The following is a 12,631-nucleotide window of genomic DNA, read 5'->3' on the forward strand; positions in this document are numbered from 1 at the left end:
TGCGTATCTGGTCCCTTAGATAAAAAAAATTCAAAACTTAGGCATCGTGGCAATGTCAGCATTAATGCTCGAGCCCAGTTCCTCGAGAAGGCAGCAGTAAGCCACTTTGTAAAGTTGCTGCAGTTCTGATGAAGGTACCTACTTAATGCTGCTAGAGTAGGGACTTCTAGGATTTAGAGTCAAAAAAAGATAGGCAATATTTTTCATAGTCAACATTGTGTGTAATTTGGAGGAGGAACTGCTGGCTGTGGATATCCCAAACGCTTACTGTTCTTGTCTTTCTTGGTGTTAGAAGTCATTAGTTTGGGAGGTACCATCTGAGTAGTTGCAGTGAGTTTTGTACATGGTTCTGTAGGCATAATCTATCTGGAGTGAATGAATAGACCCCTAAGGGCAGTGTATGGGGTGCAGACTAAAGGGACTGTCCAAGTGAAGGGTCTCAATCAGAAAAGCGCCTCCACAGACACTACCTCATCCACTCACTTCCTCCAGCAGTTTTTTTGTTTGCTAGTCACTCCAGGATATTACTTGCAGGTACAGTAACACCTTTGCGTATCAAGAATTTGTGTCATCAGTGAACGTGTGTCAGAGGACATCCAAAGATGTCAGACTGCCCCATGATGAGGGCCAGTCAGTCGGTGCACTTGGAGTTTGAGTCCGGAGATCAGGGCCCTGCCTTTGGCTAGTCTGGGGGGGGGGGGTGTAGGGGCAGTGACTGATACTGAAACCAAAGGCTGACTGTAAGTCAAAGCCCAGTGTCCAAAGCCTTGAGACTGGAGGCCCCTCCTGGAGTTGGAGGTAGTGTCGATGTGTGTGGGTGGGAGGGAGAAAGGGGCTTGTGTTGCTGGAATATATGGCCGCATTTGCAGCCTGCTCTCAGAGGATGGGTTGGTTTCCTCTTGCCATCCAAAGGCGTACCGTTAGTAGGCTAATTGGGCATTGTAAATTGCCCCATGATTAGGTTAGGGCTAAATTGAGGGTAGCTGGGCAGAGTGGCTCGAACTGCCAGAAAGGCCTATTCTGCACACCATTTCTAAATCATTAAATAAAATTCTCAGATGAGTTGGTTGTAGATGCAAATAACACATTTCATTGGATGTTTCGACGTACATATGATAAGTTGAATCTGAATTACCTGCCACATTTGTAGTGTGACTATTACTTGTCCTGTGTGAGTTGGCACCTGAAAGGTGCCTTGTTCTTGCAGCACAGTGGGGTGGACTGCATTGTTATCATGAACACGGACAATGAACAGCCCCGCCTCTGACCTTGTGAAGGAAGGAAGGTAATTGACAAAGCAGCTGAACCCATCAGCAAGAACACTCCTGCGGTGACATTTCATACTTCATGACATTGAAGAATGCCATTTGGCCCTTCAAACCTATGCTGGCTTGAACAATTGTTTCCTTGTAATCTACTTTACCTAATTCCCATAAACTCCCCTTAGATTCTGGAACTTTCCTACTTTAATTACTGAGCTCTGTTACATGTTCAATATGTATGATGTTCTGTGCTGATTTTTCAACTCATTTTCAAGCACGCCTGGTACTGCTCCCAGCATGCCCCTTGGACCCTGGTTTGAGAATTAATTATAGAGGAAGTATAACTGAGGGAAATGGTTTCTTCATGGTTTGTATAATAAATGAGTGTTTTTAGGAAGTAATTTTTACTTGCTTATGGAGAAACTCCATTAATACAATATATAAAAAGAGGCCATTCAACCCATCGAGGTCATGCCCACTCTCAGCAGAGCAATCCTGTGAATCCAAATCCATTTTGTCTCGATCCCCTTTAGTCCTGCATCTTACTCTCATGTGCTTTTCTTTCTTATTACTCTCCACCAACCGATACTAAAGGTCAGTTCACAGTGATTAATTACTATCAGCACTTTTTAGGATGTGCAAGGAAACAGAATCCCCTGTGAAATTATCCCACTCTGATTGTTGGATCATACATTTCAAAAAGGTCTGAACTCTCTCATTGTTTCTTCCACTAATGCAGACGTCCTATAAATTTTGAGATTACTAGATAATATTACCTTCAAAATCTCAATTAATCCCAATTGTTCCCCTTCCCCATTTCCCACCAGACCATTTTCTCACTATTCATCCCATTTCTCTTGTGGAGCACCGTCAGGAAGACCAAAGAGCTGATTGTGGATTTCAGGAAGGGTAAGATGAGGGAACACAAACCAAGCCTCTTCGAGGGATCGGAAGTGGAGAGAGTGAGCAATTGAAAGTTCCTGTGTGTCAAGACCTCTGAGGATCTAACTTGGTCCCAGCATTTCAATGCAGTTATAAAGAAGGCAAGGCAGTGGTTATATTTCATTAGCAGTTTGAGGAGATTTGGTATGTCAACTAAGTCACTCAAAAGCTTCTATAGATGTACTGTGGAGAGCGTTCTGACAGGCTGCATCACTGTCTGGCACGGAGGGGAGCTACTTCACAGGACTGAAAGAAACTGCAGAAAGTTGTGAGATTAGTCAGCTCCATCTCTGTAGTTCCTAAGACATCTTCAAGGAGCAGTGCCTCAGAAAGCCGACATCCCTTATTAAGGATTCCCATCACCCAGGACATGCCTGCTTCTCACTGTTACCGTCAGGAAGGAGGTACAGAAGTTTGAAGCAGACACTCAGCAATTCAGGAACAGCTTTTCCCCTCTGCCATATGATTCCTAAATGGACATTGAACCCATGAACATGACCTCACGTTTTTATATATTATTTCTGTTTTTGCACTATTTTTAATAAATAGTTTTAATAAATAACACACACACAATATATTTACTGTAATTGATATATTTATTTTTTCCTTTCTATGTTATTATTTATTGCATTGTACTGCTGCTGCTAAGTTAGCAAATTCCATGAGACATGCTGGTGATAATAAACCTGATTCTGATACACCTTATTACTCATTGCTCTGATATTTAAAGACCAGTCTTTGATTCTGGATCACAGGATCCTTCCTTGAGTGCTGTTAGACAATAGTACTGTTCCACTTCACAAACACCACGCTGTCCTAACATCCCCAACTACCTTGCGGTCTTATCACAATTGGCTGTTTTTGATCATTCTGCATGGTATTTCACGTGTCATCTTTCATTCTTCATGCGTGTGCCTCCTCTAACAAATATTCCAAAACAGCCAATACAATAGTGGGTCTGGCAGAAGATCCAAATGATTTCCTGTAGAGTTAACTTAATAAGTACTTCAATAATTTAAGAAATGCAATTTCTTGTATGAAGCATAAATGCATTTATAGCTTTGGAAATATTCACTGAAGTATTTTTGCAGTGTTGGTGAAGGTGAGTTAATGAGATCAAGTGTACAGCGAAATGTGGCAGCTGGTCTCTCTTCTCTCTCAGAGGGATGATCACATCTATGATTTCCCTCTACTGAATTCTGCTTGTGCAAAACCTGAAGTATCCTGGGAGACAAATCTTGCTGGCTGTGAATCGAGGGTCCAATAGGAACAGTCAATGGTTGGCCATTCAAACAAAGCTCAGTTGGAGATCCAGTCTTGCTGGGATTCATCAGTGTTACATTGTAGAATGTCTTCTCAGCATCTGTGCCAGTTAGAGCTGCCGTAGGATCTGAAATCCTGTTCACTCAGTGGGCATTGTATGTCAGAATTGTTACGTATTGGGAAGGTAAGGCTCTTTGCTTAATTATATTTTTAATTTTAATGTACTTTAATTAACTTTTCATCTTTAGTTTTTTTTAAACAATCATTAAACATCAGAAGCATTTGATGGAAGACAAGTCTCTGCTTTATTCCTAGGTCTGCTGGCTCAGTAGTTGTCAGGGGCTTTTCAGGGTAGAAACTAGTCGCTTAGTTGTCATCTGGACCTCACAATCTAACTTGAGACAGCCGCAGGTACAACATAAGTCTGTACTCAGGGTCTAAAGGGGCAATTCCAAGAAGTAGGTTCAATCTAATGTGATCCAGCCCCCTTCCTTCACCTGTTAATACTTCAATTGAACTGGAAGTCTCAATACTTCACTTCCTTTTAGTTTTCCTGCCCTGTGAAGATTTGGAACAAGAATCCTTTTCCAAACCAAAACTAAATGGTTAACAAGAGGTTGTAGCTCATTTTGTATGGTTTGACATTCTTGAAGGCTATTCTGTTGTTTAATATACCTGAACTTTGATTTCTTCAACAAGATTTCTCAGAAGCACCCTCTGTTTGCTGTCCATAGGCACATGAATGAGGTTATATTATAAACACAGATTTCAACTTCTGTGCTTAAGACAGACTTAGGGACATTGATATCTATTTCAATGACCCGAGCAGTCCACAACTCTCAATAAGTTTGTTATTTTACAAAAATACATGGTATAATTGAATCTCCTCTTACACTACTGTTTTTTTCTAAATTTAATGTTTGCAGTGTCTTTTTAAAATCCTCATGGACTATCTGTCCAAAGGAATTTTGCTGATATCAGAGAAAGCTGTCCTATCTCACATTCCACAAACACTATTCCTTTTTTGTTATCATCAGTCAAGTACTTTGAATCCTTATGCTTATTTGTATTGGAAACTATTGATAGCTCCTATTTATGGTAACAATTGAAGGTTTATTATTGGCTGATGAGGTGGTCTTCCAGATTATTAAGAATACTTTGGCTTTCAGCCAGAACTTGTGAACTTTGCTGCTATTGTCTCAGATACCAGCCATATTCACTCTTCTCCTGCTTTGCTACACATACAATGTCATCCCGTAGTTCTTCCTCAACTTTCAGATCTGAGCGTTACAGCAACTATAGCCGACGATCATCAGGTGACCCCTGTTTCGATCAATACATCGATGCAGCACGGAACATATTTGAGGAAGAAATGGAAAAATCCTCCTTCGGGAATGGTCATTTTGCAAGGCCTAGAAGTGAATCCTTTGGATACACAGGTTTGGTCTTTAATGTCTGAATTCTTTTGACTTTGACTTCATAGTTAATTAGAATCTTCTTATGGAGCCTTTGCTTTTGAACCACAAATAAATCAAAATATAATTTGTTTCTTAATGTTGATATATTAATTAAAAACTAATTCCACATCAAATCCTCCTTTATCACCATATATGTCTAATGGGGAAGTATTAGTTAACTATCAGCTTTTGCTATATTGTAAAGGTTAGGATTGTTTAAATTACTGGTTTGCAAAATATTTCTTGACTAGTTGTAATTAGAATGTTGTAGCAAGAGTTCCTTTTGTTGCTCAGCTGCTGGTATTTTCCAGATATGTGCAAACTCAATGGTTCCCAATAGTAGATCACACCACAGCTAGCTAGCATTGAAATTTGTGGGATTTTTGCTGGAGCTTGGACTGCAACACAACACTTGTTCTAGCTGTGATAATAAAAATGTCAAAGGCTACTCATGGTAATTGCCACAAATACATTCATTAAAAATTGCCTAATTGGTCACAAGTCACACCTTTGCTTTAATGCTGCAACATGTCTGTTGAAATAAGATAAAAATAAAATAAAATAAGACAGAACAAAATCAAAGTCAACAGTTTTACTCTCTTGCACCCTTGTCTTTCCCGTCACTCTAGCAGTGGAGAGAATTTCAGGCAACCTCAAACCAGTTCCACACAAATTTAAGGCAACAATACAAAACTAGCCATCCTTTGCAATCTCATTCTGGGAGAGAACTGAACTACTTGGTATGGAGTGAACTCTTTATTTCAAGATCGGAATATAGAGAAGTTTATTTTGCACATAATCCTCAACCTTCTTTGACATAAAATGTGAACAAAAGCTATGACAATGAGTTTAGGACAATTTTTTGAAAGGGCAAAGACTAGATGATTGACATGAATATTAATACAAACAATTGAAAGACGTTTCATTTCTAATGACCAAATTCTCCCATTTTGAAAAGTATGAAACAAGATGATCAGAAACAAACCAGAACAATGTGCTGTTGCTTTTTGATCCAAACACCCTTTCAATCACTGTTTTAAATTTATTTTGCTTTGCACCTTTTCCCCATTTTTTAAACATCTGTCATCCTTCTATTCATTGATTACTTTATTTTTAGTTTGTTACATTCATTCCTCTGCAATTTGCTTTCCATCTTTCCTTTCCTGGTGCGGGGTATGTTCTTGCTTTTTGCTTAAACTTTAAGTGTATCATGACCTGAAGAACATTTTACATTTTTTTTGTGCTATGCACAAACGTCTCTATCCATACTTTAAAAAAAAGGATTGGGTATAGATCTATAAGAAAAGAAATCTCAAAGAACATCTTTATTTTAATACGAGTGACCGAACTGCAAAATTTATGAGCAGCGAAATATTTCCAAATTAAAACATTTGATCAATTTTTGATGCTGGTTTCTCTATCTATCAACTGATTTATTGATTAATTGATTGATTGATTGAGATACAGCTTGGAATAGGCCCTCCCGGCCCTTTCGGCCACACTGGCCATTAAACCCCTTTGTTGCCCTGGTCTAATCATGGGACAATTTTCAATGACAATTAACCTACTGACTGGTTTGTCTTTGGACTGTGAGAGAAAACTGGAGAACCCATGGTCACGGGGTGAATGTACAAACTCATTACAGGCAGTGACGGGAAGTGAACCTGAGTTGCTGGCACTGTAAAGCTTGGTGCTAGCCACCACACTACCATGCCATCCTAAATTAAACACAGATGTTGCTGGAACAAAATACTATAATATTGGAAATCGGGAAAACAATAGACAATACTGGAACAGTCAGACAGGAGAATGGTTTACAGAGATGGAACACTGAACCAGAGGTTTGGAGAGAGAATGGGCCTGACAAAATGCTGAAAAGAAGAGAAAAGTAATTTTCCCTTGGGAGGTACTGGAAATTATAGTGGATGATCCACTGAAGGTAGGGGCTGGTAGTGCGGATAATGGGAACCCTATTTGTGGACAACACACACAAAATGTTGCAGGAACTCAGCAGGCCAGGCAGCATCTATGGAAAAGGGTAAACAGCTGAGACCCTTCGTTAGGACTGGGAAACGATGCGTCCCTGGGGAGAGGGGGTGAGAGTGGAAGTGGTGGAAATGGAAGTCCTGTTGGGGACAATCATGGACAAGCAAGACATCCTAAAGACACTGCTGTGGAAAGTCTGATCAGCAGAGGAGCTACAATGGAGACAGTGAAACAGAAAATCTGGGAGTTGCTGGGCACTGAAGGAGCTTTGGAATCTCAGAATAATCTAGGATACCGGTCAAGACATGATTGATGTCAGTCAATTTGATCCAGAGTATCACAATATATAACTACTACAGTTAGTGTTATATACGAAGTGTACAAATGATTGTCCTTTACATAAACACAAGAGATCCTGCAGATACTGGAAATACAGAGCAACACACACACAATTCTGAGGAACTCAGCACGTCAGTCGGCTTCTATGGAAGGGAATAAGCTCTTGATATTTTGGGCCGCGACCCTTCATTAGGACTGGAATGAAAGGGGGAAGAAGCCAGAATAAAAAGGTGGGGGGAGGGGTGGAGAGAGGAAGGAATACCAGCTTGCTGGTGATAGGTGCAACCAGGTGAGGTGGGGAAAGGGGGATGAAGTGAGAAGCTGGGAAGTGATAGGTGGTAAAGGGCTGACGAAGAAGAAATCCAATAAGAGAGGAGAGCAGGCCATGGGAGAAAGGGAAGGACAAGGGGTAACTGAGGGAGATGCTGGGCAAGTGGTGTAAAGAAAAAGGGTAAGAGGGGAACCAGCATAAACAATGCAAGAAGAGAAGGGGAGGGGGGAGAAATGACCAGAAGTTAGAGAAATCAGTGTTCATGCCTTCAGATTGGAGTCTATCCAGACGGAATATAAGCTATTGCTTCTCCACCTGAGAGTGGCTTCTTTATAGCAGCAGAGGAGACCATGGACTGTCATGCTGGAATGGGAATGGGAAGTAGAACTAGGAAATCCCAGCTGTTGTGGTGAATGGAATGAAGGTGCTCGATGAAGCAGTGCCCCAGTCTAGGTTATGTCTCACTGATGCAGAGGAGGCCACACCAGGAGTATTGATGCAGCAGACAACCCTGACAGACCAGCAGGTGAAGCGTTGCCTCACCTGGAAAGACTTTTTGGGGCCATAATAGTGGTGAAGGGGCAGGTGTTGTACTTGTCTCGCTTGTAGAGATTAGTGCCATGAGGGAGGTCAAAGGGTAAGGCAGACACATAGAGAGCGATCCCTGCAGAAAGCAGAGAACGAGGGGGTGGGAGTAGTGAAAGACATGTTTCATGGTAGGATCCCACTGGAGATGTTGGAAATTGCAGAGAATGATGTGCTGTTGTTCCTTACATTGCTATTTATGTTGCTGTTCATGAAAAGGTTTTGTTCGTTTTTAATCAGGGCCAGGTTTTCCTGGTCTTCTATGAAACTGCCTTGCTAGCTAAGTAGACTGAAGGAGAGTTAATGCTTAAGAATGCTTTCAGAACTCCATCCAGTGGTAGAACATGCATTTGGAAATGCACTGGAATGTCCACTTGATAAAATACGTAAATCCTGAGCCCACAGACAAATTTATACAGCCCAATCATACCACAATCTGTGAACTCCATACTGGCCTTGATTATTCTCTGACGTCTGGAGTGAAAGCTTAATGCAGATTTCCCTGCTCACTTGTCTCAGGAAATACTGTCCCCCCTGTTTCGCACACTAACGAGAAACGAAAGGCAAAAATGAAAGGTGAAATTAAAAGAAAAAGTGCTGGAAATACCGAGCAGGTCAAGAAGCACCTACGGTGGGAGAAACAGTGTTTTAGGTCTATGATTGCAAAATGATGATACTTCTACTGGAACGATTTTTTTTATACAGTACGATAACCAGAAATGTTTTAATCAGCCTATCTAAGACAGAAATATATGCCTGTATAATATAAATAAGAATCCATTTTTGCTTTTCACTATGTTTTGTTTTGTTTATCTAGCTCCAGTACCTGGGCATCCAGGAGGCCTTGGAAATGTCAGAACTATTGGGGATACTTACCAAGTTACAGCTGATGTCAGTCAGTTTGATCCAGAAGAGATCATTGTCACCATGTACAACTACCACATAGTCATCAAAGCAGAAAAGGTCCAAATGATTCATCCTTATTTTGCTGTGTACAAAATAGCAAAAACAAATATTTAAAAGATTGACAGTTCATTTCCAGATTTACTTAAACTGAGTTTAAGCAGTCTCTTTCATAGCTGCACATTACTTGTCATCATTTGTCACATGAGGAGATATCACACACCTTCCATCGATTACCAACCAGAATACTGTAGGATGTAATCAGTATCAGTCCAGACTGCTCGTATCATATATAAAATGGCCCTCAAAAGGCAGGACTGGAGAAAAAGAACATTTGTTATCTACGACTGAAATAAAGGGATTTCAGATCACAGACACAAGAATTGAATTTATGGATCAGGATTATGGAGTCCTTTGTAAAACAAAATGAGGAAAGAGAAATACAGCTGATTAGTCTTCAGTTTCCTTTATTCAAATTTAACCTTTTGCTGTCTCCAGGCTGCTGTAATGCGTTGTAATTAGACCTAATGAAAATCTCATTTGTTGCAAGTGAAACTTGGAGCGCTATTGTGCTTTCAGCACTGGGCTCTGTAAAGTAAAATGTTCTTTGACAACAAATATATCGCAGATGTTTAAGCAAATGATGTTTTAAAAATCTATTTGATTCAGCATTATTTCACACTCTAATTCAGGTATCTTACTTTTACTGAAATAATAAATAAGATTTTGCTATATAGGTTTAAAAACGGAGGGATTTGAATGCACACTAATAAGAAATGAAAAGCACAAAATGCCGAAGTTGTAAATATGAAATTAAAACAAAAGATGCCGGAAATACCAAGCAAGACAAGTAGCGCCTATGGTGGGAATAATGGTGTTTTATGTCTAGGATTGTGAAATTAAGATGCTTCTATTGGAGCAATTATTTCTATACCATAAACCTCAAATATTAACAAGAGTTTGCTTTCATTTCTTCAGATGGCTGAAGATGGAACTGTCATAGATACCTTCACTCATAAGTGTCAGCTCCCTGAAGACATGGACCCTCTATCTGTGAGCTGTTCACGGACGGATGTTGGTATTCTGACAATCAATGTAAGAAGGAACCGACTGAAACCAGCAGAACCTCCACAACCAGTTTATCGGAGTGAAGTTCAGTTATAGATGTACTAATTCATACTGGTTCAGTAATGTGGCCTAAAAATATATGAACATTTCTGTACAACCTTTGCATTTTTTTTACTTTAGAGTTATTGTAAAGGTCCTAATTGTGCAGTCAATTCACAAGTGTCCTGACATTTGGGGGGAAATATTGAATTACTTCTAAAATATCATGCAGAAATAATTTCATTTTCTACTAAATCAAAGCATATTTGTACAAATTCACATTTTGCAGAAATATATAAAGCTACATAACAAGTACTAGGCTAAATTCTAAATTCTTAGGTAATATTAAACATTATCGCTACTACAGCGCTTATAAAATATTTCGTTTTATGTTTTCTGCTACTTGTACTGGTCTGCAATATACGTTTAGCTCCGAATTCCTGCTGTTTTTATTGCGGTTTGAGTTAAAGGACAAATAAATCCCAACTTCAACAAATTTCAGAAATTCCAAAACTCTCTTGACATTTGCTGCAGTGGGACAGTCTCCTCTGTGTTCAAGCATCGAGGAGAAGGGAAGCCCCAGACTTCCCAGATGCTTCCAGAAAAATTATCATGTAAACTTGAAAATATCTCGAGAAGCAGTTAAACCTCAGAATATACCAGGGTAGGATGCAATGCTCCCTAATTACTGACGACTTGTGCAATAAATCATAGTGAATCACCATGGCTTTTACCCCCTTTGTCTAGATTTCTTTACAAGTCTTGCTGGGCAGACTAGTGAAAGTTGTCCAGGATGTGGCAATCTCTGGTTCCCTTTCCACAGTTCTGTGTTGAACTGAAGTAAGAAGCAGAATTACTTTTCAGCACAGGCAACCCATCCCAAGGTGGTGCCCCCATCACTGACCTTCACCTTGACCAGATTAAGCTTCAAGCTCCCTGCAATGAGGATCGAGGTCCTCTAATCACCCAGAGGCTTGATCTCCCAGTACCTGACAATCCTTTCTCCCAGGTCTATGACCTTCCTATAACGAGTTCCTGAATCCTCAACGTTACTGATAGATCTCTCAAACTCCAACTTTTACCCTCTCCTTGCCCTCATGATGATCATTGGCCACCCCATCCTACCTCAACGAATACATCCTGTGACCCAATGGCCAACCTTCATTCCCAGATCACAACTACTTAGTTGTCCATCAAACTCCTTGGTTTGCAAATTGCTCTGAATCAATAAATCATTTTATTAATACCACTGCTTTAAACATCCCAAATCTCAGCAACTCAGTAATTAACAGCAATATAGTACATTCTGAGCCAGTGTACCACCTCAGATCCAATGTCATTCCTCGCTACCAAAGATCACTTTTTCAAATTACCATCAAAGCCTCTTGCTGTGTGCGGAGGAAAATGAATATTTGGTGGGCTGGTGCACAGCGGCCATGCTGTCACATGGCTTTGGTTCTGACTTTGGATTGTGTCTGTGCTCATTTTACATGCTGTCCCTGGAAATGTGAGTGTGTCCCCCCCCCCCGGTACTCTGGTTTGCTCCCACAAGCCAAAGGCATATCAGTTGGGAGGTTAATTGCCTATGGAAAATGCCCCTTCAAAAGGCGGTTGGCAAGTTCAGTGGCCAGAGAGAAGCAGGGGTTGGAATCGATGAAGATGTGGAAGGCAAAGGGGATTACTTCTGGGGGGGGGGGTTTGACGGTTGAAGGGCTCCTGTCATACTATATGACTTGGCTGGCGAGGAAAGCTCCCCCTCCCCCCTGAGGAGCAGGCACAGCTGGTGTTAGGAAGACCCTGGCCAGGGTTAACCCATGTAAAGCTGATAACGTACTTGGCCGTGTGCTGAGGGACCACGCAGGCCAATTAACTGAGGTTCTAACAGAGATCTTTAACATCTCTCTGGAACAGTACACTGCTCCCTTAGACTTCAAAGTGGCCACCATCGTTCTGGTGCCCAAAAGGAAGGCAGTAACCTGCCTCAGTGACTACTGTCCAGTGGCACTGACCTCAACAACAGTGAAGTACCTTGAGTGGCGGTTTATGGATTGCATTAAATACCATCTGTCTGCTTCACTGGATCCTTTCGCGTTCACTTATCACTCCAATTGGTTCCTTGATGGTTCATTGGTTCATTGCTTCTGCACTCCTGTCCAACCGGAAAATGGTGCCTCATATGCCAGGATGCTGTTTATTGACTTCATCTCGGCATTTAATATGGTTATCCCTCTGAAGCCGGTGAGTAAACTGTTCTCATTGAGTCTCAACACCTGTCTCTGTAACTGGATCGTGGATTTTTTGGTAGCAAGGCCATGGTCAGTCTATGTTGGCAGAAACATCTCTAGCTCCATCACACTGAGTACAGGCACTGTCCAGGGCTGTGTGTTCTGCCCACTGCCGATGCCTGACTGCACAGCTAGGTCCTGATCAAACCCAATCTTAAGTTTGCTGATGACACAACAATGGTTGGCCTCATCAATGACGACGATGAGCCGGCGTGCAAGGGGAAGGTAGAG

The 12,631-nt window shown here is 41.0% G+C and overlaps 1 protein-coding gene across 1 annotated transcript; it reads left to right on the plus strand.

Moving 5' to 3' along the window:
* Positions 1-4,707: 4,707 nt before the first annotated feature.
* Positions 4,708-10,172, plus strand: LOC132403484 (heat shock protein beta-7-like). Its single transcript, XM_059986885.1, has 3 exons — positions 4,708-4,906; positions 8,923-9,068; positions 9,987-10,172. Exons 1-3 carry the CDS (start codon positions 4,714-4,716, stop codon positions 10,170-10,172), a joined length of 525 nt encoding a protein of 174 aa, XP_059842868.1. The 5' UTR covers positions 4,708-4,713.
* Positions 10,173-12,631: the final 2,459 nt, after the last annotated feature.

The sequence above is a fragment of the Hypanus sabinus genome, chromosome 2 (genome assembly GCF_030144855.1).
Source record: "Hypanus sabinus isolate sHypSab1 chromosome 2, sHypSab1.hap1, whole genome shotgun sequence".
In the NCBI taxonomy this organism is placed as follows: domain Eukaryota; kingdom Metazoa; phylum Chordata; class Chondrichthyes; order Myliobatiformes; family Dasyatidae; genus Hypanus; species Hypanus sabinus.